Source organism: Nelumbo nucifera, chromosome 8 (assembly GCF_055504915.1).
Source record: "Nelumbo nucifera cultivar China Antique chromosome 8, China Antique-T2T, whole genome shotgun sequence".
Classification (NCBI taxonomy): Eukaryota; Viridiplantae; Streptophyta; class Magnoliopsida; order Proteales; family Nelumbonaceae; genus Nelumbo; species Nelumbo nucifera.
Window position 1 is genome coordinate 11,493,849 of NC_142656.1, and position 26,558 is coordinate 11,520,406.

General features: G+C 35.2%; 1 protein-coding gene across 8 annotated transcripts; it reads left to right on the forward strand.

Annotated features, from left to right (window-relative positions):
* Positions 1-2,769: 2,769 nt before the first annotated feature.
* On the forward strand, positions 2,770-26,558 carry LOC104592256 (coatomer subunit beta'-2). Of its 8 annotated transcripts, none has more exons than XM_088893997.1 (27): positions 2,770-3,080; positions 3,359-3,379; positions 3,495-3,556; positions 3,747-3,801; positions 5,278-5,314; positions 5,399-5,724; positions 5,834-5,965; positions 6,062-6,210; positions 7,883-7,951; positions 8,117-8,267; positions 8,349-8,414; positions 11,373-11,561; positions 11,741-11,881; positions 11,969-12,043; positions 12,195-12,371; positions 12,466-12,557; positions 12,648-12,764; positions 13,858-13,972; positions 14,086-14,157; positions 14,810-15,006; positions 15,125-15,218; positions 15,486-15,592; positions 17,618-17,750; positions 17,965-18,146; positions 24,615-24,687; positions 26,007-26,076; positions 26,281-26,558. In XM_088893997.1, the coding sequence occupies exons 1-24, from the start codon at positions 3,078-3,080 to the stop codon at positions 18,100-18,102; spliced, it is 2,718 nt and encodes a 905-aa protein (XP_088750123.1). In that variant the 5' UTR covers positions 2,770-3,077; the 3' UTR covers positions 18,103-18,146; positions 24,615-24,687; positions 26,007-26,076; positions 26,281-26,558. The 8 variants fall into 8 exon arrangements, with proteins under 8 accessions (XP_088750123.1, XP_088750124.1, XP_088750125.1 ...); XM_088893998.1 differs by having other exon boundaries at positions 26,011-26,076; XM_088893999.1 differs by having other exon boundaries at positions 17,965-18,070.

The following is a 26,558-nucleotide window of genomic DNA, read 5'->3' on the forward strand; positions in this document are numbered from 1 at the left end:
TTGGGCCAAACGGTCTGACCATCCAGGTAAACGGAAGTTTGAAAACCTTGATGGTAAGTATATATTGTTAAACTTAAAATTACCCTAAACCAATATTAATGAATTGTCGAGACTTAGATTTTAACTTGCATCAAATGTAATCTATTAAGAAAAACTTGCAACAAATATTAATGAAGTCACCATATTAATGTATTAATGTATGGCCAAGTTTGGGAGTGTTTATTTGAACAATAAGTGTTTGTTCTAATAAGCACTTATTAGTGTTTGGTGAAAAAGCACATATTGAATAAGCACTTAAAAATAAGTCCAAAATTTGGGCTTCTCAAATAAGTGTTTATTCTTATTTTAGAATGAACACTTATTCAGGCTTATTCCCCAAACACCAATAAGTATTTATTGATATAGTTCCGGTCTAAAATAATTGTTTCTTCAAATATTCACTTATTTTTAAGCACTCCCAAACTTAGGCCATGTTTGGGAGTGCTTATGTTAAAAATAAGTGCTTATTCGAATAAGCACTTATTTGCATTTAGTATCAAACTTTTTCAAGTGTTTATTTTCATATTGGACATTTGGTAGTCTTTTTCTCCAATAAGCACTTAAATAAGCATTTGTGACTATTTTGTCCTTCATTTTTCTTTTAAAATTTCAAAATATACCCTTACGAAAGTACTTTTATTAAATTACTTTTATAAAAACACTTTTATGAAATTACTTTTACGAAAACACTTTTATAGAAGTAATTTTAGGAAATAAAAATACTTTTACAAAAGCACTTTTATGAAAATACTTTTACGAAAGTATGTTCCCAATACACAGTGGGATAGGCTGTGAGGTCGGTGTAAGGTGCGTTCTATGATTAGTAAATCCCAAATTTGTTTACATCAAATCCATGGGAGCTTAATTGAAAAACAACCATAAAATTTGTATTGACTTCGGTCAAGGCCTTATTTAAATGATGGTCAAATTTTACGAATTTGGTTTTGTGGAACCAATGGTAATGCTTCGTGCCAATGAAAAAATACATAGGGCCCATGCAATCAAATAGTTGTATCCCATGTATTTTATTACAAAGTGGAGAGTGATCATCCATTCCAAAATCCCGCTTTTTGACTTCAGTCAACCTAATTCAAAATTTATGGCAAATCCACTTGCACGGTGCACTAAAATATGTAATTGGTTAAACATGATGGCAAGCAACGTTTTAAAAAACGACCTGTAAGTGCCATCGATTTCTGGATTAACGGTTTGACCATCCGTTTTGAACGGGTGACTTGTTTTAATAAATAAATAAAAAAATATCAAAAACTATTGAAGGGGTTGATGGTTTCCCGATTGGGTCAAGGGTTGTTGACTTTTTCAACCATTTTTTACTAAAACCGGGTTTTGGGAAAAATAGAACCGGTTGCTTGGACGGTTCTTGGGCCAAACGGTCTGACCATCCAGGTAAACGGAAGTTTGAAAACCTTGATGGTAAGTATATATTGTTAAACTTAAAATTACCCTAAACCAATATTAATGAATTGTCGAGACTTAGATTTTAACTTGCATCAAATGTAATCTATTAAGAAAAACTTGCAACAAATATTAATGAAGTCACCATATTAATGTATTAATGTATGGCCAAGTTTGGGAGTGTTTATTTGAACAATAAGTGTTTGTTCTAATAAGCACTTATTAGTGTTTGGTGAAAAAGCACATATTGAATAAGCACTTAAAAATAAGTCCAAAATTTGGGCTTCTCAAATAAGTGTTTATTCTTATTTTAGAATGAACACTTATTCAGGCTTATTCCCCAAACACCAATAAGTATTTATTGATATAGTTCCGGTCTAAAATAATTGTTTCTTCAAATATTCACTTATTTTTAAGCACTCCCAAACTTAGGCCATGTTTGGGAGTGCTTATGTTAAAAATAAGTGCTTATTCGAATAAGCACTTATTTGCATTTAGTATCAAACTTTTTCAAGTGTTTATTTTCATATTGGACATTTGGTAGTCTTTTTCTCCAATAAGCACTTAAATAAGCATTTGTGACTATTTTGTCCTTCATTTTTCTTTTAAAATTTCAAAATATACCCTTACGAAAGTACTTTTATTAAATTACTTTTATAAAAACACTTTTATGAAATTACTTTTACGAAAACACTTTTATAGAAGTAATTTTAGGAAATAAAAATACTTTTACAAAAGCACTTTTATGAAAATACTTTTACGAAAGTACTTTTATGAAAACACTTTTTGCGAAAGTAGTTTTATGAAAATACTTTAATAAAGGATTTTTACAAAAAAATATATAAAAATATTTTTGTGAAAATACTTTTATGAAAGTATTTTTATAAAAGCACTTTTATGAAAGAATTTTTATAAAATTCAACTAGGGATAATTTTATAAGTGGTATTTTAAAATTCAACTAGGGATAATTTTGAAAGAAAAAATTAAATAAGTATTTATATAAAAAGGTGAAATTTGGACTTAAAAAATAAGTCCTAACTTTTTAAATAATCACTTATTTCATGCTTATTTCCCAAACACCAATAAATGCTTAATGGTGTGGTCCCGGTCCAAATAAGCACTTATTCGGAATTAGCACTACCAAACATAGCGTTAGCCAATATTTTCTTTCGGACCGCTCCATCAGAAAAAAAAAAACTACTAATACCAGTAGAAAAAAAAAATAAATAAAAAAAAACAGTGGTGAACTAATGACTTAATGAGGGAGTTTTTATTACGAACATTTAAAGAACAGGGTAAGTTTTAATATTCTCATAGAGACGAGGTATTTTTTCGTTGTTTATTTACTTTTTTTCATAAAATTTCCTTTCCCCTCGGTTTCTCGACATCATATTTACGAACCGGGAGGCCTCTTTGATACAAAACCGCTCAACCTCCACCCTTCGCGCTGTTCTTCGCTGCGAGTACAGCGAAGAAGATAGATGCCTGCTAACAGAAGCTGAACTCTGATCTCTCCTTTTTTTAGATCCTACCTGGATCTCTAGTGTTCGTGGTTCTGGATCTGTGATTTCCTTGATACGCCTTCGATCAGGGATCTCTTCTCGTCAATTCGTCAGCAAAAATGGTAGGGCTTCTTACTTTTTATACTATTGTCTCGGTGATTCTTCCCATGATTATGGCTTAGATCTGGAGAAATTTGCGCTGATTTGATTTCATTCGTTCCTGCTTGTGCCTGAATTGGCCACCTTTTTATCTCGATATGAAACTAGTTTGGAGTTACCGTTTGGAATGCCACGCCTAGAATCAGCCAGGATTTTTAATTTATAAGGGATCTGGTTTTTGAGTGAGGACTGATAGTGTATTTGTTTTGCTTAATCTTTGGCGCTTGGTGTAATGGCACAGCCTCTCAGACTCGAAATCAAGGTAACGTTCTTCCAGTCTGTTTGAAAATTCGTTACATGTACTCTTTTTCTGTTTTTATTATTTCTGTAGTCTTCAAGTTTACTGAGTTTTCTACTGACGACAATTTCTGGATCAGAGAAAACTTGCTCAAAGATCCGAAAGAGTAAAGTCCGTGGATCTACATCCAACAGAGCCATGGTAAATATAATCCTGCAAAGAAAATCTTAATGCATTTTCTACATTTTCTGAATTTACGTTTATTCCGTTTCTTGACGGACACTTAAGTAATCTAAAACCATTACCAGTTTTAAGTTTGAAGAAGGAATGAGTGTTGCTCTATAAAGTGCTTATTCACTGAACTGCATTCTGAATGAAACCTTTTCTGCAGGATTCTTGCAAGTCTTTACTCGGGAACTGTGTGCATCTGGAACTACCAGTCACAGGTAAGGAGCTTTATACTGATTGCTACTGCATCAAACCGTCTTTTACCATGTTCATTGTGTTAATATTTCATATACTGATTGCTACTGTAGTTTACATCCATGACATTATTTATGGATTAACTCTAAGCTAAACTACCTTTGGTTCTTTCAGCATTGATTCTCTTACATTACATGTATTAAACGATTCTAATTTGGGAGGCTAGATATAAGTTTGTAAGTGATGCATAAAACCAATTAGAAAATAAATCCCTTGTTTGTTTATGCTAACCTAAAGAAAAAGATAGTGATCTGGAAATGGAAGCAGACATTACCAATCCCAAAGAATTAAACACACCAACAACTTTATACAATTCATATTGACTATTAGGATGATATTTCTAGTTATTTAAACTTCTAGAAGTGGTGAAAGAGGCTTGTTTTTTGGTAAAATAACATGAGTTTATAGAAACATTTTATGGTGTGGCCATGGGGGGTGTCGGGGTGCTATGAACCAATCAATGACTAAACTTGATTTGATGCAAGATTATTCATTGGTAAAGCATTCCATATATTGAATTTTAAATCAGTAACTTATTAGAACTTTATTAAACCACATGACTGAACTTGATTTGATAAGAGAGAAGCATTCCTGCAGCTCTCCCATATGAGAAAAAGGATCTACCTCCATACAAATCTATAAAACCTAAAAGGAGAAGGGCATAGGCACACTAACCTAGAGGTATGTCCTTGAATACAAAGACTGTCAACTGTATCTCCTTATCCAGGTAAAGCTTCCACAAGGGGGTATTGTATAGCTTTTTATATGTGGAGTTACTCCCCCTTTACCTTTGCTCTACTGCAGTATACTTGTCCTTACCCAAAAAATCCTGGAGATATAATACATCATAACACAATGTCATTTTCCTCTTAAAAGCTTGTTCTGAGTAACCACAATGGGGGAAGATATCTTTCTATTTTATTTTTCTGTGTTTTTTTTTATAAGCTTGTAGTTGACATGCAATGTTACAGTGGACCCTAGTACAATTCTGAAATGCCATCAGATTGATTCAGGTAGGTCGTGCTTTGTGAAAACTTAGATTTTATTTTGTTCTATCATGATGTATAAAAACAAATTGTATAGAACAATTCTAAATCCAAAAAGATACAGAGAAGACAGTACAAACAGCACAAAGCTGACGGATTTATAAGTTTCTAATTCAGTTAGGTTGGATTTACATCAATGCCCAGACCTGGAGTCCCCCAGCAACGCTGTTCCCTGGTCACTCCTGCCCTAGCAAGTGCATCTGCTATTAAGCAAGATGTCCATTTACTGAATGCCTTTTTTTATGTATATTGGTTTTTCAGGAAATCCATAATGCTATTGGCTTGTTTTTATAGTTGTAGAATTAGCCCAAGTATTTGAAACTTACTTTCTTTCAATGTTCATTTCTCGATGAAAATTCTTGGTGATATTAATTTAGTGTTCTAATTCTCCAGACAATGGCAAAGTCTTTCGAGGTCACTGAATTACCAGGTAAAATATTCATGTTATTGACTTGTTTTCTGCTCTTGCAGAGCTTGCTAATTTCCTCTTTTGTTTATATTGTACATTTTGCAGTTCGGTCAGCAAAATTTATAGCACGGAAACAATGGGTTGTTGCTGGAGCTGATGATATGTTTATCCGTGTATACAATTACAATACAATGGATAAAGTCAAAGTCTTTGAAGCACACACAGACTACATCAGGTGTGTGGCAGTCCATCCTACCCTTCCTTATGTGTTGTCATCATCTGATGACATGCTTATAAAGCTATGGGATTGGGAGAAGGGTTGGATGTGTACTCAGATTTTCGAGGGGCATTCTCACTATGTCATGCAAGTGACATTTAATCCTAAAGACACCAACACTTTTGCAAGTGCTTCCCTTGATCGCACAATAAAGGTTTGACTGAAAATCATTTTTGATAACATTCCATTAAGTAAATTTCTTTCACTAAACATATTGTTAATTAACCTACTACTATGGTTGGGTAAATTTACCTATTTTCCAGATTTGGAATCTTGGCTCACCTGACCCAAATTTTACATTGGATGCCCATGCGAAAGGGGTAAATTGTGTTGATTACTTCACTGGTGGTGATAAGCCATACCTAATCACTGGTTCTGATGATCATACTGCTAAGGTTTGTCTTCTTATTCTTCTTTTTGAGATATAATTTTTTAATCTATATATGGAGACTATTTTGATAACATTGTGTGTGCAAATTTTATGGAAACAGGTGTGGGACTACCAAACCAAAAGTTGTGTGCAAACTCTAGAAGGTCACACACACAATGTTTCAGCAGTTTGTTTCCATCCTGAACTTCCAATAATAATTACAGGTTCTGAGGATGGGACTGTTCGGATATGGCATTCAACAACTTACAGGTACATTCAATAATTAGTTGCATTTTTTGGCTTACTAGTATGAATTTTTGTAAGTGAAGTCTCTCATGATCAAGATGTATGTGCTATTCTAGGCTCTTTGCTACTTGTGTGATGGTTCTTAGTTTGCGTGAAACTACTATCTGATGAACTTCCATCTTAAGTAATTGCAAATTGCACACAGACCAAGTCAGTAATGAAAGTGGTTTGGACTCCCCCACCTAGAGGATTCTTGAAATTAAACGTTGATGGATGCAGTAGGGGAAATCCGGGGCAATCGGGGATTGGAGGTGTTTTTAGGGACGAAAATGAGGTCATCTCTGCCATGTTCTCAGGCCCAATTGGAGTCGGTGACTCCCTTAGAGCTGAGATCCTTGTAGTTATGGAAGGAGTCCGAAAAGCTAAGGAGTTGAACATCAAGAAACTCATAATTGAAGGGGATTCAGAGGTGGTGATAGGATGGCTGTCTAAAGATCAAAATGGGTTATGGAAGTATAACAATGAGAGGAGGAAATTCATGTGGCTGGTGCGGGAGATGGAAGTTAAGACATGTTGGGTTAAAAGATCGACTAATTCCCTAGCTGACGGTTTAGCTAAACAAGGGGCAGAAAGGGATTCACTGTTTTGGGCCAAGATGTAACTTTAGTGTATTCTTTTCTCTTTTTCTTCTTTTTTCTTTCTTTTATGAGGCTCTTAGTGACTCTTGGAAGATAAGTGTGTTTATCTTCCTCCTGTAAATTTTCTACTGATGATTAATGAAAGTGTTATTGATCAAAAAAAAAAAAAACTTTCATCTTAAGTAAATAACATTCTTAGATCTTTTTTTACAAAAAAAAAACCTTCTGATGAAGAACGACTTTCAGATGTTGTGCATTGTCCACATGATTGGGCTTTCTCTGAACTCTTTCTTATTTCTTATAACAAGCTGGCTTTTCATTTCATTTATTTTTCTTGTTAGCTTTTGTCAACTGGAAATTCATTGCCTCTTATGTTCTCTTACATCTTCGAATTGTTATCAGTTTTATTTATTTATTTTTTCAGCCTATATTTTGCTTTACCAGTGTGTGTGTGTGTGTACTGCTCCCAGATTTTGCTCAGTTTACCCAGGCAGATTTGGGGGGGGGGGGAGTTTTATGGAATGTACTTGGAATTCAAGCTTGTAATGTTGATCAGTATGTAGTAGATTAGCTCTCTGATAAGTTACTTTACTGAGGTGTCATCTTGTCACCTCTCAGATTGTAATAGTTCTTTTTTGTTTAATGAAAATTTTATTTTACTCTTCAAAAAAAAAAAATAATGGGGTTATTTATGGACATATTTTTAGTCATTTTGATTTCTAGGGATTTTTAAAGAGCTTGTTTGATGATAGTTTTAGGGGAGAGAAGTTTATTTTGCTTCATAGCTATTCATTTTTCTAAGCATTAGGTTGTGGATCTAATTTTCATATGTCCACCTATTGGTGACTTGTTAGTTATGATTTCCTGTTAGCTTTGCTTAAATGGATGGTTGCAAGAATTCTGCTTATCATGCCATTTGATATTATTTTGCTTTCCATCACCCCCGCCCTAAAAGTTTATATTAGTCAACACAACATAATTTAAGCTAGTGAGTTCCATTTTTTTGTAAAATCAAATTTAAGTTGGTCTAATGACCTTTTTGATAAAACCAAATGCAGGCTAGAGAACACATTGAATTATGGTCTTGAGCGAGTATGGGCTGTTGGGTACATGAAAGGTTCCCGCCGGTAAGTTGTCTCTGTGTGTGAGTGTGCATGCTTAATTTTCTTTTCTCCTTAGCATTTTTTGGTGGAAACTGTGGGGAGATGCTCCGAACTAGCTGAAATTCTTGCTTACTAGTGTACCTCTGATCATGTCTGAAAGTTCACCTGACACCTGTTCCCTATTTGTAGTGTTGTGATTGGATATGATGAAGGAACCATTATGATAAAACTTGGTAAAGAAGTACCTGTTGCTAGTATGGACAGTAGTGGGAAGATCATATGGGCTAAGCACAACGAAATTCAAACTGTGAACATTAAGAGTGTTGGATCAGATTTTGAGGTTTGAGCTTTCTACTTGATCTTTTACCATTTGTTGCATAGTATAGAGCTTGAAATCTGACAGGTGCTCTGTGTTTCTCAGGTTACAGATGGAGAGAGATTGCCTTTGGCTGTGAAGGAGTTAGGAACCTGTGATCTTTATCCTCAAGTAGGTCCTATGTTGGCCATATATGAATGTCCATGAAAATCTAAGACGTTTTTGATGCATTTTCGTTTCCCTTGCATGATTTTCTAGTATGATACCTGGATACCTATACAAGGTGCAGTATCATGTCAGATACTTGAATTTGGCATCGTGTCCAGCCATGTCCATGCTGTATCTGGGTTACATAATTCCTACCAGTTGTTCTTTTTTTAAAGTAGTTATTTTCTATAAGTCAGCGAAAGCATACATATCTCCATACACAACAATAACTCCAATGATTACTTACCATGGTGTGAAATTCTGAAAATCTTATGTCTCAGAGAAACTAGTTCCATTACTCTAAGGATGTAGCACATCTTGCACATGGAGTATTATTTTCTACTTATGATGAAGGGTAAAAAGAGAATATCTTGAATACATTGCTTAACATGTGCAGTGTCCTAGTCTGTTTTTCACTTTTAGATCTCTTCCTGTGCCAGAATTTTCTTCTTTCGAAGTAATATTAGTTTGCGTTGAAGGAAAATTTCTTGATATAGATATTTCTTGGAAGAAAGTTTATATTTGAAGAAAAGTGAAATAAGATTTCCCTTATCCCCTTGTTCTTTTTTAATTTTATCAAGTGGTTGTCTTTTGTTGAATACTCAAAATTCAAGGCCCTTATTTTGTTTTTACTGATTAGATGAGTCGAAACATCTTTATTGTGAAGTTTGAATTGAGAAATATGTTAAATATTTGGTCTAAGATTCACTTAATGAAGTTGAGTTTTGAATGTTCCATCATGGTATGCAAGCATGTTCTAGTACCATAATAAAAATAGAATTAGTAAGAAATGAAGGATATTCTACTTTATAAACATTCTGAGCAAAAGTTTGTGATGGATACATGCATATTTGAATGGTATGGGAAGTTGTATAAGCTTCATGAAAATTGGTGGTGTGTTTAGACTTTAGAGACTCCTCAAGTAAAGTGTTGGCCATGTACTCAGGACCTTTAGGTATAGGGGACTCACTAAAACCGAAACTGATGGTGCTGTTACAAGGCTTAAAATTTGCTAAGCAATCAAACTTTAGAAATTTGGAAGTTGAAGGGGACTCAAAATTGGTTATTTCTTGGACCACTTCTAGATATAATGTACCTTGGACTTACAGACATGCTTTAATGGAGATAGAAAGCCTGGCAAAGAACTGAATGCCTCTTTTTACCTGGACAAGAAGGACGGATAATGGGATGGCTGACACTTAAGCTAAAGCAAGGGGTATTTAGGCAGCAGCTGTTTTGGGCTTTGTTGTAATTTTGTTATTGGACATTGTTGTTTCAGGGTTCTGTATTCTTGGGTAAATGGATAGTTGGACACCCATACTGCTGTAACTTGTTTTTTAACCTATTAATATAATTAATCTTTTCTTGCTGATAAAAAAATATTAACAAAGAAGGGTGATTTGTTCTAGTGTTGTCTTTGTTAATCAATAATCATATAAAATTTCCCAAGATGATTTGTTGCAAACATGGTATGTCATACTGCTGTAACTTGTTTTTTAACCTATTAATATAATTAATCTTTTCTTGCTGATAAAAAACGATTAACAAAGAAGGGTGATTTGTTCTTTTGTTATCTTTGTTAATCAATAATCATATAAAATATCCCAAGATGATTTGTTGCAAACATGGTATGTCATATTGGTGATTTTTCCTAATATCTCTGATGTATTGTCGACATGTTGGCAATATTTTAGATTTCGTTAATGGAATACACATTTAAGGTTTAAAATGTTACAATATTATTAGAAATTTTCCAATACTTCATTAAAATAATCATAATTTTTCAAAATCTTTTCCAGAAAAAGGGGATTCAATGATTAACTGATTGGTTTGCTATTTTGATACAATTCACTAAGTGTAATTCAAAAGAAAAAGAAATGAGGTACACAAATACAAAACAGAATTCTCAATCTAATTAAAATGTAGTAACAAAAAAGTCATAAGTCAAAATGGAAAATAAATAATGTATGTACTAAAGAGAAGATAGATAAAAGACTAAAAGGGAGACAGAGAGAAAGATGCCCATTCAAGTGTCTTAATCTTCTCTATTTGATTTGTAAATTGTTTGCTATAGTTTTTTAAGCCTTAAAATATGCAATTATAATGGTGAAATGTCCATTGATATCGAAAATGCGAACCATGGTTCCAAAGTGTCTTCTGCACATAAGTACGCATGGGGTTTGAAGTTTGAACCCTATAGCCAGCAGGTAGCTGCGTTATGGTGGATATTAGTTGTATTGGGGAATATCCTTGGGAATCTAATTATTAAGTGTAAGAAAAAGGTGAGAACAATGGTTTGGGCAGCAGGGATTGGCTTAAACTTTTCTTAAGGAGTGCTAGGCACAGATTGTACGTCATCTTTTTCACAGCTTGACAGTGTAAACAGGTTGAGAGAAGACAGAAGACAGAAGATGGGAAGAACTAGACTGGCAAATGGGAAGATTAGATTAATCTTTCAATCAGCCAGGAATCCCTTTTTTTACTAGTCTCTTAACCATCAATGATATCAAATGGATACTTGTCAAAAAAAAAAAAAAGATATCACATGGATGCCTCTCTTTAGTTATAAAGATTGAAGGGCTAATTTACCCTACTTAAGTTACTTTAATAAAACACACAACTAACTGCCTATGTTTCACACTTGCTAAAGAAGGATAAAACAGTAAAAAAAAGAAACAAATACTGCTGCTAATTTTAATCTACCAACCAACCACGCTTTACATGCACGATTTTTTTAATCATTAACTATTTTTACATGCCTTATTGAAATGCTGAACTTCCTAATTCCCTATTTATGAATCTATACTTGATCTTTATGTTTGAAAAGAGAATGCAAGTTAATTTGAGTCTTAGCTTAATGCTCTCTTGGTATAATTGCTAATTGATTTTCTTTTATTTTCATTTTGCAATTTTTCTCCACAGAGTTTAAAGCATAACCCCAATGGGAGATTTGTTGTTGTCTGTGGGGATGGTGAGTACATCATTTATACAGCTCTGGCATGGAGGAACAGATCCTTTGGGTCGGCTTTGGAATTTGTGTGGTCATCTGATGGAGAATATGCTGTCAGAGAAAGTACATCAAGGATTAAGATTTTTAGTAAAAATTTCCAGGTTTGGATGCTATTTTGGTTTCTATTTGTCAATAAATGGAACTTTTGTGAACAACTACTAACAGATTAATGTTTCATTTATTTAGGAAAATCCAACCTAGTTCATGATTATTCATAAATCTAATTCTTTTGAAATTTTCTACCTGGAATGGTAGCCAACTAAGGTGATTTTTTTTTCAGGAAAAAAAGAGTATACGACCTACATTCTCTGCTGAGCGTATTTTTGGGGGAACTTTACTTGCTATGTGTTCAAATGATTTCATTTGTTTTTATGATTGGGCTGAGTGCAGGTTGATTCGACGAATCGATGTTAATGTCAAGGTAAGTAATAAATTAATTTATATGTAATAAGTTTATTGGTTACTATCTTATCTTTATACAACACCTCTGCCGATTTTATTATCTCAGAATCTATATTGGGCCGATAGTGGGGATTTAGTGGCAATTGCTAGCGATTCATCCTTTTACATCTTGAAGTATAATGTAAGAATGCTCACAACTTTGCTGCATTCTTTGTTTTATACATTCTCTATAGTAATATGCCTTTATCTACTGATGATTTTGGGTAATATATTTTGCAAAATATCTTAGCAGAAGTTCATTGGAAACTGAATGCCTTTACTTAATGTTGCAGCGGGATATTGTATCATCTTATTTAGATAGTGGAAGACCAGTGGATGAGCAGGGTGTTGAGGATGCTTTTGAGCTCCTCCATGAAACAAATGAACGAGTCCGGACTGGAATATGGGTTGGGGACTGCTTCATTTACAACAACTCCTCTTGGCGACTAAACTACTGTGTTGGTGGTGAGGTATACTGGATATCTAACCTCAAGTTTTGAAGAACTTCATAATGTATATCACATGAGTGGCATTGGCATCTTGGTTCTTTTTCTGATGATTCAGGTGACTACCATGTTTCACTTGGACCGGCCCATGTATTTGCTGGGATATCTTGCAAGTCAAAGTCGGGTCTATCTTATAGACAAAGAGTTCAAGTATGTTAGGCTTGGAAGCTGTTCCTTCAAAAGTGCTTGTGTTGCCATTCATACCGCTTATCTCTCATAATTCATTTCTTTCCAATGCAGTGTTATGGGATACACCTTACTTCTCAGCTTGATTGAATACAAGACTCTTGTGATGCGTGGGGACCTAGAACGGGCAAATGAAATTTTACCCTCAATTCCAAAGGAGCAATACAACAGGTATTCATGATATTCACCCAATGTGAAAATTATGCCGTCTAATTTGCTAATGTGAGTTGAGTTTGGTTCCTAGTGCATTACAAACAAATTGTAAATGATTGTATCATATAATCAACTTTGGAAAATGGGAAACTTCATGCTATGTTTTTTACTTTTCATTAATCTACTGAGCTTGTCCACTTGATACAAGCATTAGGATCCAGATATTTGTAGCTTACATAACACCATCATTTTAAACCAGTGGAGTAATGACCTATTTGACAACTATTCATAACTTTCAAGTTTCTTTGTTATATTTTCTGCTGGATTTTCTTTTTATTTGTATGATGTGGACAAAGAGATAATGATGTTGATCTACATGAAAAATATGTAGTTGTACTTTTATTATACACAATTTTATAGAGTTATCATTGTTGTTGCTTATGGCAATATTTCTCAAATCAGAAAGTTGTTTGATGACTTCAAATTTGAGGAAAAATGGATTGTTAGTTTTGACATTTGCAAGTGCTATACTATGGATTCCATTGCAGTGAAAATTGTAACTAGTTTTTTTCTTTTTCCTTTTCTTTTTCTGGAGAGTGTTAGCGAAGGCTAACCACCCCCATATGGTATATGTTTGATCTTTTACTTCTCATAAAATCTTAATAAAATTTCATCAGTTATTTATAAAAAAATATAACTTGTTTGATGTTAGTCTTAGTCTGGTCCATCTTTCTATAATCCTGAATTCAAGTTCCATTCTGGCAAGTGAGTTGAACCTATATGTTTTGAAAAAAAACTGCAAGGTCTTTGTATTCATGATGCCACTATTGCATATTGCTTTCTTGTATACTTAGTGCTAGAGATGAAAACTGTATCTGTTATACTGAAGTTATGGTCCACAAATGACATGCAAATACTAAATTATGATGCAGGAGTCATTTATTCATTTTGAGATTATACTATTTTTCTGGCATCTTTGTTCCTTGGTTAATTTTTTTCTAGACCTGTTCTGTGTTTCATTTTTGTCTTAATATTTTTTCATGTTTGTTGTTCTTGAAGTTTTTATGAAAAATTTCTTGAATGATGATGGGTAATGTGCTTTACTTTCCAGTGTGGCTCGTTTCTTGGAATCTCGAGGTATGCTGGAAGATGCACTGGAAGTAGCTACAGATCCTAATTACAGATTTGATCTGGCTATTCAGCTCGGGAAGCTGGAGGTTGCAAAGGTAGATTCTGTTGATTCCTCCTAAGGTTACAGCTGTCACCAGAATGTTAAACTGCTGGATCTGTTTGGGAGTTGCATTTGCTTCATGCTTGAGTGTTGCTTCTTTCTTTGTAGGCAATCGCCACAGAACTACAGAGTGAATCTAAGTGGAAGCAGTTGGGAGAATTAGCTATTTCCACTGGGAAGGTACTCTAGTTCCAACAGGCTATCCTTTTCCTTTTATTTCATTTGTGAGAAAATTTTAATCACTTCTTTTACCCCACAGAAGTCGTAATTTTCAGAGAGAACAGAATTGTAATCAATACATTTTTGGGTTTGTTCACAAGTTTGAAAGTAAATGGGAATGCTATCTTGCTTCCGCTCTATGGCTGCAAATTTCCTTCTTATTTTCTCTCCAGGGGTAAAAAAGAAAGTTCTGAAAATAATTTGGTTTAAGATATTTGAATTAATGCAACACAACTTAATGTTAAAAAAATGCAACACAGCTTCATCATCAAAGAAAATTGCTAATTCTGACTGATTTGAGACTTACTGATGGTAATTAGCAACAAGACTATTTTAATCTGTATTACATTTTGAATAAAGTATTTCTGTCAGTTGGTTCTTATGCAACCTGACTTCATTTTCTGATTGTGCAAATTATTTTCTCTCTCCTCTACATCTCTTTCAAAATGATCTCAACAGGAATAAGATCATTTTGTTTTTGTTATGATCTGGTTATTGCTATATATAGTCTTTAATGGAAATTACTTTATCTACAAAAAATGTGTCTTTGAATATGAGAATTTAATGAATGTTATGTTTACTAGATGCTCAGATACTGTGTTTCTTGATGCAGTTAGAAATGGCGGAGGAATGCTTAAGGAATGCAATGGACCTAAGCGGTTTGTTGCTTCTCTACTCCTCTCTTGGAGATGCTGAAGGAATATCAAAACTTGCATCTCTTGCTAAAGATCAAGGAAAGAACAATGTTGCGTTCCTTTGTTTATTCATGCTAGGAAAGTTGGAAGAGTGTCTCCAGCTATTGGTTGATAGGTAATTCCTTAGAGCCTTCACTTGTGATACCTTAAACATGAAGTATAGATTTCTGCTATTATTTTGCTCTTATTTTTTGGATGGCATTCTTATTTCTTACTGGAATTCTTGTCTGCAGCAACCGGATACCAGAAGCTGCTTTAATGGCCCGTTCCTACCTTCCGAGTAAAGTCTCAGATATAGTTGCACTTTGGAGAAGTGACCTCAGTAAGGTTAGTTCCTTTCTTCTTTTAAATTTGTTTCTCTCATTGTTTTTATTTTCAAATATTAAGCTTGAGTTAGCAGAACCAAATCAGGAAGGTCATAAGTCATTGATATACTGTGGCTTCCCTCCCTATCCCCTTGTTTGTTCATTTTTTATTGAATCTGTGATGCTGCAGAAAATGAATTGAAAAGGACAATATTTGATTCTCACTATTTGAGGGTGGAATCAATTATATCCTACTTGACTTGGTATTGTAATTTGGTCTTGTTTACAGGTTAACCAAAAGGCAGCTGAATCTTTAGCAGACCCTCAGGAGTACCCTAATTTGTTTGAAGACTGGCAGGTTGCTCTTGCTGTTGAATCTAAGGTTGCAGAGAAAAGGTACCTTTTTGTGTTCACATCTACCTGTCATTTTCATATCGATATTGTTGTTTTCCAATATTTGTTGCTTGTTATATTTGAAATTGCAATTTCTTTTTCATGTAGATCATGCTGTTGACTTTTGGAAGTGTGTGCTGTTGCTTACTAAGAGAAGCTAAAAAATAAAGTGAATATTTGATATTGTCCTATATAATTAAACAGTGTTTTCAAACTGTATTGACCCGGATGGTCAGACAGCTTGACCAGCATCCTGGTCTTTTTTTTTTTTTTTTTTTGAGAAAAGTTAACTGTTATATTCAAAAGGGGCAAAAAGAGGGGTGGGGGGGATGTACATGAGAAGATGTACAAACAACCATCAGGATCTCACAACTATAAAATCTCCCCATTTAAGGGGGCAAACTATTAGCGCTATAAAAAAAATTCCTACCCACCCCAGATTTAGCCAAAAGATCCGCAATTGAGTTCAGCTCCCTTGGAATCCATCTAAAGCCGCAATTCAGAGAAGAGGTTATTTCTGAGATCTCATTGAGGAAATGCCCAACCTCCAAGTGCCCTTTTCTGGGTGGGAGGCCCAATTAATAACATTTCTGGAGCCCCTCTCAATGAGAACAGAATTCAGCTGCAGAGATCTAACAGTTCTCAGATCCATCACCAAAGCTCTGATTTCAGCTACTGAAGCATCTACAGCACCAACTGGGCCACTGTAAGCCCAAATTACACAACCCTCTCTGTTTAAAATAACTCCCCCGATGATCTACAGCTGCCATCAAACCTCAGTAAGAAATCTAGATCTGGTCTTGGAGTGCTGGAGTGTCCGGGCCGATTGTCAAAGTGGCAGGAATGCACAATCTCTAATAAATTTCTTTTAAGATCAGAACAGCTGAAACCTTTGAACTGATCAGAAGAGAGAAGCCAGGAGAAAGTGGAAGAAAAGATTCTTTCTCTAATGACCTCCATCTTAGCAAAACTGTTGTAAAAAATTCTCTTGTTATATTAATCCCAGATACACCACATAACGGCACGAGTTAAGGCTTTCCAAAAGGTTTTACCTCTTGAACCCATATTGCAAGTACTTTTCTATATATGTCTGCAAGTCTTTGTTTTGTCATCTTTCCAAGTCAGACTCCAGATGTGTCAGATTCCTCTGTCCGTGTCCATGTAACATTGACAATAATACACTTTATTTGCTGGCTGTTTACATGAATAATCCGAGTAGTTAGCAGCTGTCTTCCAAGTTGTAAGTTGTGCTAAAGATTCATCTCTTCTGAACTCATGCAGACGGGAATCAAATGTAGGTTTCTGGTCTGAGAATAAATAGCAAGAAGAGACAAGAAGAAAATAAAAAGTGAGGAGAAGAATGAAAGAGGGTGGAAGAATAGGTTGTGGGATACTAGAATAATGCCGCCCCCCTCCCCATTGACCGTATCTCTTATTTATAGTAGGTGACAATAACTTTGAAGTTAGACAACTCAAATATGCAAAAAAAAGGGAAACATAACCTCATTTAGTAAACTTGTCGACCAATATATCCTAACTACTGAGTTAAACATAACTCTTTAACATATGCATGGTTTCTTACAAGCACAAAATAAGAACAAAAAGTTGTATTGGTAATGACTTATGAGTTTGCGAAGGCTATATAAGGAATGCAAGTTCAGCCAAATCTGAACGGTTTAGGTGTCATATTTTGCGCAGAAAAATCTCTTCATTCTTTTTGGACAAGTTTATTATCTTTTATCTGTTTGGTTTATGTCTCAACATTTTCCTACTAGTCTTGCCACCACATTTGCAGATCATTGTTCTTTAGGAATTTTTCATCATTTGTATTCAGAGAAAGAAGCCATCACATTGTTTTTGGAATTTTATTTAGGGATAATGACAATTTATGCATTTCTGGAATCATGCAACTTTTTTTCTGCTTTTATTTTGCATCTGGATTATCTTGTAGATATTGAATCTGTATATGTTTTTTACATGCTTCATGGATGTGCAACATTTTGATTGATTTGTTCTGATTGTTTTTAGGGGTACTTATCCTCCTGCGGAACATTATTTAAGATATGCTGAGAAATCAAATATCAACCTTGTTGAAGCTTTCAAGAGCATGCAAATTGATGATGAAGAACCGCCACTTGAAAATGGAGATTCTGGTCATGAGGTATGACAACCTTTCCTTTTTCAAGAATAAACTCATCATCTAAGCCCTGTCCCAACCCTATGGAGTTTGGTTAAATGAATCCTCTTCCACCATCGTACCATATCCATTTCTACAGAACAAAACCGTAATCTATAACCTTCAACTCTGGTATGTCTAGGTTTTTGAACTTTAGAGGAAAGTATAGTTTCTATTTATTCATCATTTTCTATTGCAGGTGGTAGAAGAAAATGGAGAAGAGGGTCAAGAATCTGCTGAAGTGGATGCTGATTCTACGGATGGTGCTGTCCTTGTTAATGGTAACGAGGCTGACGAAGAGTGGGGTACGAATAATGAAGGAACTCCGTCAGCCTAAAAGCAATTGGTTGGGCAAGTGTGAAAATCCAATTTTTTTCTCTGGTGATTAATTGATTTTCTCTAGTGTGCTCTCACATTTTCCTATTTTAAACTATTACTATTATTATTCTATTATTATTTTTCTTGTTATCATTGCCATCGTAATCATTGTTGTTGTTTGTTGTTATTATTATTATTATTATTTATTACTCTTACTCTTACTATTACTATTACTCTTACTATTACTATTACTCTTACTATTATTATTATTATTATTATATAGATATGCTATCTATTATTACTACTGTCAATTATATCTTGAATATGTATGTGATAAGGTCCTGCAGTTAATAGTGTGGCAAGTTTTCCATCACATTCAAAGCCCTGAAGAAGGGAAAGGGACCTGATGGAAGCTGGCTCCAACACTGTTACAGATTCCACTTCTTTATGATGGAAAACTTGCTCGCTACAGTAACAGAGCACCCTCTTATTGGGTTTGTCTTGTATTATTATTATTACCACCTATGCTACTATAAGGGCAGCCTAGTGCATGAGGCTCCCATCAATGCGGGGTCTGGGGACAGATGTATTATTATTATTATTACCAGTTCCACCTATGCTACTATTATTGTTATACTATAATGTTGCCATTATTTTGTTAAGCTAATGAATTCTACCAAATCTTGACATAGAAACACCATAACCATGAATAATTGACTATGTAATTACCTTCTCTCACCTTTATGTTTAGCAAGACTAATGTATAACCTCTTAAATCTTTACTTTAAAAAACCATAACCATGAGTGTATAATTATCTGCTCGTATCTTTTTTGTAAGACTAATGTTTATACTTCTTAACTTGTTGTATTTGGTCCTATTCTAGTCTGTAAAATGATCAAACAATTAAATTGAAATGTTCTCTTTGTACAAGGGATATTTGTTAGACAAAATCTACGTTTTCTGGGTTACAAACTAAACAGTCTCACATTGACTTTATTGCAAATCTTTTGGCTTGGGCTTGATTCCAATGCGCTGATAAGGAATCAAGGTTAATGCCTGATGTTTGAATTTATCACTTGCCTCTATGCTAGATTTTGTTCGCTGAGAAACGATCATGATCTTCTTGTCACAAGCTTCTATTGAAAGATTTTATAGAGAACCTACCATTGTTCTCCCACAACCAACTACAAGAATCAGGATGACCCACTTGAGGTAGGTGAAGTTGCACAGATCACAGATTGTGGTTCTAAAGGGCTCTGTTAACTCCTGATGGAGAAGCGAGAGGGATCCTTTGTACCAGTGGAAAATCGAGAGGTAAGATGATGTTTGAAGCTAAGTTCTTTTTGGAAGAAGGGAAGAGTCGAAGCCAACTTGTGTTAAAGATCAGAGAGAAAGGGCATCTATCTTCTTAATGGGAGAAGCATTACTGTGGCCGAAAGGTTTCATCAATGGGGCACTTTTAAATGTTAAGAATAATGGTTGGGAGAGTTCTTTGGAGCTTCCAAGAAGAAGGTATCAGGTGGACTTTAAGGAAGCAATTGGAAGATTTGTTGTTGAAAGAGAGATTAGTTGGAGACAAAAATCAAGAAATATTTGGCTTAAGGAGGGGGATAGAAATATCAATTTGTTTTCATGCTCTAGCAAATTGGAGGAAAATTGTCTCTAAATTGGTGGTGGATGGAGTTACCTTGACTTGTCAAAATGAGATTGCCCAAGATTTTATGGACCACTTTAAATCAATCTTTAGGAAAACTTTGGCTGGAAGAATGTGGCTTGATGGTTTGGAATGGTCTAAATTAACTGGTGATTCTATGGCTTGGTTGGAAAGAAGTTTCGAGTTAGAGGAAATCAAAGAGGCAATGTTCTCAATGGATAGATCCAAAGCACTTGGTCCAGATGGTTTCACAATGGCTTTCCATCATGATTATTGGGATGTGTTAAAAGGTGACCTACAGAAAGTTTTTTATAAATTCTTTGGGAGAGGTGTAATCAATCCAGGGATTAATTCCACTTTTATTGCTTTAATCCCAAAGAAAGCTAAAGTTGTGCATCCAAAAGATTTTAAAACCAATTAGCTTGATCAATAGGTTGTATAAAATCATTGCTAAGGTGCTATCAAGGAGAATTAGGGTTGTACTTCCCTCCATAATCTCTCCCTCTCAAGGGGATTTCATTAAAGATAGGCAAATTATTAATCATATCTTAATTGCTAATGAATGTTTTGAAGAAATACAAAGATCTAGGAGGAAGGATTTGGTGTGTAAATTTGACTTGGAAAAGGCCTGTGATTTGGTTGATTGTGGTTTTTTGTTGGAGGTAATGGAAAATTTTGAATTCGGTGATAGATGGTGCAAATGGATTTCAGGATGTATTAGGACATTCCACTACTCGATTTTGGTGAATGGAACTATAGTGGATCTTTTTCCAGCTCTTAGGGTGATAAGGCAAGGGGACCCCTCTCCCCGTTCTTGTTCACCTTGGTAGCAGATGCTCTCAGGAGATTGATCTCTAGGGATGATGCTAGGAATTTGATGATGGATTGGATGGTAGGCAGAGAGGAGATTCCTATCACTTATATATAGTTTGCTAATGATATGATTTTATTTTGTGATGGGGGTGACCCTAGGTGGGTGAGGAATTTGAAGATGTTAGTTCTCATCTTTGAAAAAATGTCAAATCTAGTGTTTTAAAAGCACAAGGCGCAAAAAAGGCGAAGGGGTCAATTTGCGCCTAAGGCGCAAGGCGAGGCACACGCCTTTTTGATGCAAGGTGCAAAAATACAAAAAAAATGCTAAAAAATAAAAAAATATTAAACATAATATTAATAAAAAAATATAAACTTAAATTTTAAAATAAATGTTTTAAAAAATCTATTATCTAAAATTAAAATACATAAACATAAGATGTAAAGCATATCCAAATGAGAATTTAAAAATAAAATCAAACATATAAAACATTTTCAAGCATGTAAAACTTCTAATCTCCTTTTTCACTCAATTGCATTACTTCAAGTAGCTAATGTAATGTAAAACATATTACATTCCTGATTCTACAAGCCACCTTTGTGCCATGCCCCTTGAGGCAAGCCCAAACAAGTCCACATTAGGTCTTAAATTCTTAGTTCTCACATTCGCTCGCTCACCGAAGCTCCGAGAACCCCCAATTTGGTAATGTTGTACATTCATTCATTCTAATAAAATATCTTGTTAAAAGCAGTTAAAACTACAAATTCATCATTTTTTGTGTGAGAACTAAGAATTTAGGACCTAACGTGGACTTGTTTGGGCTTACCTCAAGGGGCATGGCACGGGGGTCCGGGGGCGGAGCCCCCAACCCAGCCACTATGTAAAAAAAAGCAAAAAAGCATCAAATTTTCAAAAGGCACATGCCTGGGCTGAGGCGCTAGGCGTGCGCCTTTTGAAAGGGCTGCGCCTAGGACCTAGGTGAGGCGCATACCCTAAAATGCGCCTCGCCTATGCGCCTAGGCGCGCCTTTTAAATCACTGGTCAAATCTAAAAGTTAATTGGGATAAAAGTTGTCTTGTGGGCTTGAACATGGAGGAAAGACAAATTACAAAAGGAGTAGAAATTTTGGAATGCAAGGTTGACCATTGGCCGATGAACTATTTGGGTTTACCTCTAGGGGACAATCCAACAGGTTATAATTTTTGGAACCCAGTAGTTGAGAGGTTCACTAAGAGATTGGGTTCTTGGAAGAAAATTTATTTGTCTTTTTTTTTGGGGGGGGGGGGAATGGAGGATCACTCTAATTAGGTCCACTTTAGCCAATTAGAAAAGCTGATGAGGGATTTCTTGTGGGAGCTAGGGGAGGAGAAAAAGAACCATAGAGTTAGTTGGGAAATAGTCAGTAGAAGTAAGAAGTTTGGTGGGCCAGGTTTGGGGAATATTCAAGAAAGAAATGTGGCTTTACTTGCTAAATGGCTTTGGGGGTTGCCACTTGGTAGGGACAAGTTATGGGCAAAGGAAGTTATTAGTATTCATGGTCTTGTGACTGATGGTTGGGATGCTTGAGTGTTGGCTAGAGCTACAAGAGCCTCTCCTTAATAGTCTATCCACACTATACTTCATTCTTCCCACATATCTGGTATGATCCTTGCTCAGGTAATCTTGATAAATTCTGAGATCGTGTTTGGATGTGTAATTCAACCCTTAAAGAGCAATTCCCTTCCATTTATACAATCTCTAATTGGAATGATGAACCTATAACCTATTGCTTTCTTTATGGTTCCATCCAACTCAACCTCAAGGAGTCAAGGTTTGATTGGGATTTGGGGCTTAGAAGAGGTCTGCGTGACTGTGAATTAGGCCGTGCTTTGTCTTTGATCCAAGATCTCGAAGGGGTCTTTTTGGACCCTTCACAAAGTGGCCGTCAAATATGGACCCTCTCCCCTTTGGGTACCTTCACTTGTGTCTCTTAATTTTTTGCCCCTAATTCGACCAAGTGATAGCCTAGGCCAAACTTTTCCAGTAAAAGAGGTTTTGGTTAAGCCAATTCCTCGTAGGATTGGAGGTTTCTGCTAGGAAGTGTTTCTGGATAGAATTAACATATGCAACCTACTCCAAAGAAAAAGACCTAATTGGTGCTTATCTCCTCACTGGTGTATCCTTGGTAAGGCCAATGATGAATCTTCTTATCAATTGTTTGGCTCTACCTTTGTTAATTGACAGAAAAACAGGGGAAGAATTATATGGAGATGTATGAAAGCTGCAGTTTGTTGGACAATATGGGAAGAGAGAAACTAGAGAATATTTTCTGCATAAGAGAGTAGGGAAGCAATTATTGAAGCCATCACTATTAGAGTGGTCCACTGGGTGAAAACTTTAAAATTATTTAGAGTTTTGGCTGCTAAATTGATGAAAAACTGGAGGTTGGTGGCTGATTCTGCTCCACTGTAATCTGTAACCTGTTAAGGCCATCTTGGTCTCCCCCAAGCACTGGATTTATAATGCTTAATTATGATGATAGTGGTGAAAGTAATCCGGGTCCCTTAGGCATTGGAGGAGTCTTCAGGAATGAAGGCAGAATAGTGGCTCTATTCTCAGGTTCTATAGGTGTGGGGGATTCTTTGAGGGCTGAAATTTTCGCTGTTATGGAAGGAGTTCAGAAAGCAAGGAGTTGAACTTATCTAAACGGATGATTGAAGGGGATTCAACGTTGGTTATCAGCTGGCTTCATAAGGAGGAGATGGGGTGGTAGGACTAGACTACAATGAAAAAAGGAAGCTTAGGTATCTCACACAAGGAATGGAAGTTGATCTGAATTGGGTTAAAAGAGATGCTTATTGCTTTGGTGATGGGTTGGCTAAACTGGGAGTGGGAAGGAATTGTATTTTTTGGGCTATGTTGTAATTTACCTTTGTTTTGCATTTTGTTTGGGGAGAGTTAAGAGAGTTTACCTCTCCCTTTTTGTACTTCCCTAATTTTCTTTAATGAATATATTTCTGTTATTGATAAAAAAATATCGTTTGCTTTGGTGATGGGTTGGCTAAACTGGGAGTGGGAAGGAATTGTATTTTTTGGGCTATGTTGTAATTTACCTTTGTTTTGCATTTTGTTTGGGGAGAGTTAAGAGAGTTTACCTCTCCCTTTTTGTACTTCCCTAATTTTCTTTAATGAATATATTTCTGTTATTGATAAAAAAATATCGTTTGCTTTTTCTGTTACATGTTATATGGTCCTTATCGTGGAACTATGATGGTTAATACCCGTACACTTAGCTTACCAGTATAAGACCCGATATGACATCGGAGACTGCAGGATGCTCCCAGAGTGTACTTTATAATCTAGTATCTTGTAAACAATAGCATTAATACCTGTAAACTATGTAATCTAGTATCTTTTAAACAAATCTACAATAAAATATTTGTATTCTAGAATAGTTAAAATTGACAAGATATATGTATCAGGAAATGACACTTGGATTAAAAAACTGGACATAAAAAGCATATTAAGTGGGACCCCCTATCATTGTCTGGATCTTGGGAAATGGAGAATTGTGTCTTGTCCATGCCCATGTTATCCATATCCGCCACCCTAATTTGGTAGCATCATTGTTGATGTGCACTTTTTTTGGTGCTCCCATTCTAGAATGACATAAATCCAAGCTGTTAGATATTGGGAAAATACTGTCATAAAAAAGGATGATGCTATTACTAATCTGATGGCTGTGTTGTTCTGATCATAATAATTTGTTCACATCCCATTTTTGATAAAGAGATTTCTCCCCTAATGACTATTGTTAGTCAAAAAGCACATGCTGTGAAAGACAAATTACTAAGGAAGTTTAGCTTTGTGTGATTTTTACGTTCTTGATTTGTTCTGTGAAGACCATGAGTTGGTTCTAATGATCTTTCTATAATTTAATATTGTGTTTTTCTGGCACAAGATATTAAAATGTGTTGTATGGCATCATGGATTTTGTGATCTTCATGTATCTGACTTGTTTTTTTTTTTTTTTGTTTGTTTGATAATTCATGTATCTGACTTGGTTTCTTATCACTGAGATGGCAGTGCTTGCGCCACATCACTAGGTTTCATCTTATCAAGACAGCCAGTTCCAGCTGTTATCCACTCTCTTCTGGAGGTGAGAAAAGTATCCTTGTAGAAATTTATTTTGTTTTCAATTTTCTCTTTTCTCAATAATTTTCTATTTATATTATTTACCAATAAGGACAAGGAAGAACATGGGAATATTTTCTGCAAGTATTTTAATTCAATATGTGGACTCTTGTTGTATAACCCCTGGTTTTGGTTGACCTCACATTATACACCCTTCTTCCGAATAAAATGAACTTAATACTTCATTTAACCTAAGACTTTTCTTGATGCAAATGTCCCTGCTATCATAGTTAATCATACAGGAGTAGTGACAAATAGAATTCAACTTACTGCATGGTTTATAGATCATCTTATTTGATTGATTTTGGTCCAGTCCAGTCTACTCCATCTCTGGTATATTTAGTGAAAGTCAATCATTGAAACAAAATGAAAACATTATTGGAAATCTAACGGCCAACATGGTGAATCAGTAATTTGAGGAAACATAATATTTTAATGGTTGATTTAGGAATTACAGTGTACTAAAAGCTGATAAAAAAATCAGTGTACTAAAATGATAATCAAACAATCGGATAATTGTTGTTACAGGCATAATGATTCCAATTTCATGATTGTTTGTCTTCTTGCTAATAGTGTCAATGGGTATTTTAAGAGATGTGCTAGAGATCTTTATCAAGTTAGATGTGGCATGCATATTGTCAAATACTTGACTCTTACTGAAGGCAACTCAGTTGCTACAGGGTTGGGCAGCCATTGATGAGTTCGGATCTGCTGACCACGATACATTGCTGGCCATGCACATCCTGCCGCACATCAGGAACATTGGTTGTACTTTAAAACATCAATATTCCTGGTGTATAGCTGGATGCGTGTGGCAAGCAATGTGTCGTAGTCAGCAGATCCGGACTCGCCATTGACTAGCATGCTTGTGCTGATAATAGCATGTGCCATATTTGGTCAAAGTGGGATCAAAATTTCCTGCCTTCTCATAGAGAATTTATATACTAGAAATGAAATGGTGAATAACTGTAGCTCTAATTTGAAAATCTCTGTTCTTTTGCCCAAACCATCCCCTCCTTGCTCCTCTTTCAATAGCAAAGAAATAAAATTCTACAGTCAAACTTTCAGTGTGAAGTGTCAAGCCCAGCAACATTTTTGTTTTTTAAGATTTTAATTTTACAGATTTTGGAATCTTGTATGCTTTTGTCTAGTTTAGCTTGCCATTTCCGATGCCAAGCCCAAGTTGTCAGTTTCATGCCCCTATGTGTGTCGAACATGAGTTCCTTGGATTCTGATGCGCACTATAACTAACATAAAGTCACTTCCTCTTTGGAATTTACCTAGCTAGGTTGATTCTTGGCGTAGTGAGATATATCATAGATGTCACAGTAGAACTGTTGTATGGTATGAGCAGGTGGGTTTAATGCCTCTACTTTTTGCCTATTGTTCTTTTATTTGCTCTCTCTCTCTCTCCATAAAAGACACAACTTGGTCATTGTCAAAGAGATTATTGCTTTACGACATTCCCAAAAATGTAATCCAAAAGAAAGTTATCAAGTATTGGCTTTCATTTATATCAAAATTGAGATTAATCAATTTGTATTTTCCCGCCTTCCAGCTTTGCCATTGTTGATTAGGTTGACGGAAAGATGTGAAGGGACAAGTTGCTTCAGGAGGGCGGTGGATTTTGGGGCGCATGGAATTTTTGCCGTAGGCCATATATATTATGAACAGAGTTAAATTGTTTACATTTTCTGCTTTTTTTTTGTTCCTTTTTCTTTTGGAAGATTCTTAGAGGCTTTTCCTTTTCCTTCTTTTTTTTTTTGGGTGTTTGTTACTTTGTCTATTGTACCATTGTGAAGAGTAGCAAGTAAAGATTTTCAGGCCTTTCTTTTT